The 5032-nt window shown below is 37.9% G+C and overlaps 1 protein-coding gene across 1 annotated transcript; it reads left to right on the top strand.

Moving 5' to 3' along the window:
- The first annotated feature begins 447 nt into the window (after window positions 1-447).
- On the top strand, window positions 448-4457 carry LOC110938083 (ras-related protein RABB1c). The gene is made up of 6 exons (XM_022180552.2): window positions 448-734; window positions 2449-2588; window positions 2665-2747; window positions 2818-3022; window positions 3981-4049; window positions 4183-4457. The coding sequence occupies exons 1-6, from the start codon at window positions 689-691 to the stop codon at window positions 4273-4275; spliced, it is 636 nt and encodes a 211-aa protein (XP_022036244.1). The 5' UTR covers window positions 448-688; the 3' UTR covers window positions 4276-4457.
- The last annotated feature ends 575 nt before the right edge of the window (window positions 4458-5032 follow it).

Here is a 5032-nt window from a genome sequence, read left to right as displayed (position 1 = left end):
GATTCTTCTTTATCCATGAAGTTTGTATTATCGCCTCCCTTCCACAATGGCAGTTCACCATGGCCGACGAACCCTAATTTGATGCGTGATGTTAAGCCCTAATTTGCAAAAGTGAAACAATTGGGGTGTTAGGAGAAAGACAAGTGGGAGGTGAAATGACCTTTCTACCCTCATGTGCAGTGCACATGACATAACTTAACTGAAAATTATAACTGGATTTGTCATAAAGGACATAACGTGCAACATTTTCAAACATTAAATACAAAAGCCATCAATTTCAAAGGTAAAGAACATCGGCTGAAATTTGAGACAAACATAAAGGACAAAACTTGTAATTTACTCTTTTTATAATTTTAAGAACTTAAAATAACTTAATAGTTCAAATAATTAATTCTATCATATTTAACATCAAATTATTTATTATGTTATATACTTTATCTAGAGTTTAAACGAAGGCATGGGCATCACGTAACGTGAACAGCTAAGCACGCACCATTTAACTCATCTCTCTCTCTCTCTCTCTCTCTCTCTCACACACACACACACACACACACACACACACCGACCTTTACGTTTGAAATAGACACAAAATCCTCTACTCTGTTGAAAATTTGTTGATCTCTGATCTAATCTCTTAATCCTATTCGATCGCACAGTCTCGATTTGCCGGAAGATCTGAGTAGTAATCATGTCGTATGCTTACCTCTTCAAGTACATCATCATCGGAGATACTGGTAATTCCTTTTGATTTCTTTCAATATCGATAGTTTTTGCTATATATGTATCCAATTTTGTTTATTCATTGAGAAATCTACATGATCTAATGCTTGTTTATACAATCAACTCATGGAAATTAAAATTGTTTGCAAATTTGGTGACCTAAATTTAAAAGCAACTAGTATATGGATGTAAGCAAGGAATATAGATATTATTGAACACATAGTTGTTAACAGCAAACAGCGATAAGGTATCTGTATGCTACATAGCGAATAGAGAGCTATTTTAGTTTATAAATAGCGATACACTGGAAAAAGAATTTTAAAATTTTTATATGTATATTATATCAAAATATCCATGCTATTTTACATGTATATTTAACAAAAACATAAAATCTAGTTATTTTATAGCTATATTTAATTGCTATCTATATTAAAAAAATTAAGGTGTCGCTATTTTCGCTATCCGTCGCTATGACCATATTAGTGACACTACCGCTATAATCGCTATTGACAACTATGATTGAACAATAATATTTACTAGGCTTGATTTCGAGTATATTTTTTTTTCTTATTCCAGTAATATTAAGGTTTCTATATCCATCAGAAAATAGTTTATAAATTGTAGAGAAGAAAATAGTTTGAGAGAGTTAATTTTATAGTATCAGGTTTGATGCTACCAACCTTTTGGTGGGATGTTTTAGGTTTACTTTGCTGGAGGGGTGTTCTTTATTCGGTTTCCAACCGGCTAAACTGAAAATCGAACCAATCCGAACCAAATTACATATTTGGTTTTAAGTCGAAACAGAATTAAATTTTCGGATACCTGAATTCGTTTCGAACATAGATTCTAAGTGTAAAAGCTAGGGTTTCCCTGCACTATTCTAGTTGTTTGTAGAATTAAAAGCTAGGGTCCCGAATTACATGTTTCTTTATTTAACCTTTTGTAATCTCTGCATTAAAAGCTGAAGTCAATCCAAACTTGTGTTAGGATATCAGTAGTAAACTATATAAACTAGAAGTTATGGGTGCAAACGAGCCGAGCCGAGCCCGAGCTCGGCCAGGCTCGAGCTCGAGCTCGATTAACTTATGAGAGCTCGGGCTCGAGCTCAGCTCGATTTGAGCTTTGTTTTCAAAGCTCGAGCTCGGCTCGTTTGTATTTTATCAAGCTCGGGCTCGGGCTCGGCTCGTTTATTATCTATTAATTAGTATATTAAATAAAAATAATATAAATAATAGACTTTTTAGGCTTGCGAGCTCGATAAGTAAAGCTCGGGCTCGGGCTCGGGCTCGTTTACAAAATAAGCTTATTTTTAGGTTCGGGGTCGGCTTGTAAACAAGTTTAAATAAGCTCGGCTCGACTCGGCTCGTTTACACTAAGGCTCGATAAGGCTCGACGAGCCTAACGAGCTTCACATGTGAGGCTCGAGCTCGGGCTCGATAAGCAAACGAGCTTTGTTTTGAGGCTTAAGCTCGGCTCGGGCTCGATAAGGCTCGGCTCATTTTGAGCTTTTTCTCGAGCCGATCTCGAGTAGCTTGCGAGCCGCTCGGCTCGTTTGCACCCCTAGTTATGATATACAAGTATGCTACTTTAATTTAAATTAAAGTGAGCAGCTAATAACAATTTCAGCCTTCCTTTTTCGCGCTAATTACTTTAACTGCCATTTTATTTGTTATTCCATAATCTTGATAATAGAAGAATGTAACTAATGTCAATGGTTTTTCTTTTCAGGGGTTGGAAAATCATGCCTGTTATTGCAGTTCACAGACAAACGTTTTCAACCAGTTCATGATTTGACCATCGGCGTTGAATTTGGGGCCCGGATGATCACAATCGACAACAAACCAATAAAACTTCAGATCTGGGATACGGTTTGTTCATACATCTATTTCATTTTTCTCTTATTATATGGATATGGATTATGAAATTATTATTATTTTCTGTCAGGCGGGTCAAGAATCGTTCAGGTCTATAACACGCTCATACTACAGAGGCGCTGCGGGTGCGCTTCTGGTTTATGATATCACTAGGTATGTAATGCTATTATGTTTTCTTGAATAAAAGATGTTTTTTTTTTAATTTTAATTATTTTTAATGCAGGAGAGAAACCTTTAATCACCTTGCCAGCTGGTTAGAGGATGCAAGACAGCATGCAAATGCAAACATGACAATAATGCTAATTGGTAACAAGTGTGATCTGGCACACAGAAGAGCTGTTAGCACAGAAGAAGGAGAACAATTTGCTAAAGAACATGGTTTAATATTCATGGAAGCTTCTGCTAAAACCGCTCAAAATGTCGAGGAGGTAGACAAATGTGTTGGTTTTTTCTATATTACATTACTTAACAATGTTCGATAATAAGGGTGTGAATTTATGACACGAAACTAACCTAGCACGAAACTCGCAGATTTGGGTTTAGTCTAAATGGGTTCGGGTTAGTTATGGGTTGAATTTGCAAACGCGTCTACCTAAATGGGTTGAATTTGCAAACGCGTCTACCTAAATGGGACGAATTTGGGTTGGCCTGGCGGGTTTAGAGATGCACAAACGGGTTTTTTAATACCCTGGAACCGGGTCCGGGTTTTGGTCAACATAGTCAATAACTGGGTCGGGTAGGAACCGGTTCCGGGTACGTTCGGGTATTTGACCGGTTTGGCCGGTTTTTATTCGGATTTTGGCCGTGTTGGGTCTGGGTTTTGGTCGGGTAGAGGTGGAACCGGGTCTGGTGGTTCCAGGTCAGGTCGGGTTTGATTCTTTTTCTACACCCGGCTCTGGAACTGGTACGTAGGTCGGGTAGGATAGGAACCGGTTTCGGGTATTTTGTGCATCTCTAGGCAGGTTCACGGGTTGACATGCTTAACCAATTTATTTATTTATTATAATGTCTTTTATGCTATAACTTAACATGGTTGCGTACTTTATGCAAACTATAAAAATAAAAAGAGAAATTGACATCAACTTTTATAATTTAATCATGATTGTTTTACATACATTTGTATTTTTTTTGTTGTAAGCTTGTATTTGTAGAGTACTTTTATAACAATATGCAAAAAAAGGTCAGCTTAAACGAGCCGTGTTCTTGTCAACCTAGGAATATCGGTGTCATGTTCGGGATCATATGTTTGACATGATTTTTGGGTTAGTGACTTCGTGTCGGGTTTGACCTGCCAATCCACAAACACAACCCGTTTAACACCCATATTAAGCATATAGCTACTTTTGTTTTTCTCTTTTAATATTAATTAATAATAATCTTTTTCAGGCATTCATAAACACTGCTGGAACAATTTATAAGAAGATTCAAGATGGGGTTTTTGATGTATCCAACGAGGCGAGTGTTATTATATTTTTATTTTTCTTTAATCTGGTTCACAAGATTGATATGAATATGATGTCATTAAATTTATAAGTTTTAAATTTGAATCATTTACTAATAAATTGGGTATTGTGGGTATGGATAGCAGTCTTTTGGAATTAAAGTTGGATATGGTGGCATTCCTGGGCCTTCAGGCGGAAGAGACGGGTCGGCTTCTCAAGCAGGGGGTTGTTGCAGTTAAAACATTGCGGCTGTGGCTACACAAAACTGGTTTCCCATTTACTTATAATTTGTTGTGTAAAAAATATAGATATTGGTAAATATTTGTGTTTGGGTCTTCTTTTGTGATTTATGCATTCTTTACAAATGTGTGTTAAAACATTGGTTGTTCTACAATTGTTGTTTTTGAGCCTCATTGTTTCATGGGCTGAACCGGTTCAACCGTATTGGTGCTGCCCCTTTGGGCTCTTAGGTCGACCTTTGCGGATCTGTGTTGTCCGTTTTATTGTATAGACTTCACGCATTACCTATTGTCTCTACTTGTCGTCGCTGCAAGGAGTTGATATCTAAGGGTGATGTACGATTTCTATGTTCGCCGCCACAACGGGTCTTTGATTGTCGCAACTGTAATTGGTGGATGGTGAGATGTTGCCTGGGGTAAGGTGTCCTTAGGGTGGTCGGGGCGACCCCGTGAAACCCCCGTCACAGGTGTGATGAATGTGAAACACTGTCGCAAGTGGGTGTTTCACGGCTGTGAAGAGGAATAGTGTGATGTGTATCACGGTCGTGGAACTCGATTCAAGGGTTTATGATTGGGTGTGGATTGGATCATTGTGGTGGTGTGATGGTACGATGAGTGTTGCAAGTGTGATAGTGAAAATGCGAAGGAATGATGTGTTAAATGATGATTGGGTGTCATAGTATGATGAATGTGATGAGTGAAAGGTGCTTCTTCCACCCTTAGGTCATCCGTAGTCATAAAGCCCCTTGTGGGGCGT

The sequence above is a fragment of the Helianthus annuus genome, chromosome 4 (genome assembly GCF_002127325.2).
Source record: "Helianthus annuus cultivar XRQ/B chromosome 4, HanXRQr2.0-SUNRISE, whole genome shotgun sequence".
NCBI classification, from domain to species: domain Eukaryota; kingdom Viridiplantae; phylum Streptophyta; class Magnoliopsida; order Asterales; family Asteraceae; genus Helianthus; species Helianthus annuus.
Note: the sequence above shows the minus strand (reverse complement) of the source record. Positions and strands in the feature narration are given on the sequence as shown.

Coding starts and splice junctions, on each gene's coding strand:
- LOC110938083 (XM_022180552.2), top strand. CDS start 689: ATGTCGTATGCTTACCTCTTCAAGTACATCATCATCGGAGATACTG. Junction 735..2,448: donor CATCATCATCGGAGATACTG/GTAATTCCTTTT, acceptor TTTTCTTTTCAG/GGGTTGGAAAATCATGCCTG. Junction 3,023..3,980: donor CCGCTCAAAATGTCGAGGAG/GTAGACAAATGT, acceptor AATCTTTTTCAG/GCATTCATAAACACTGCTGG.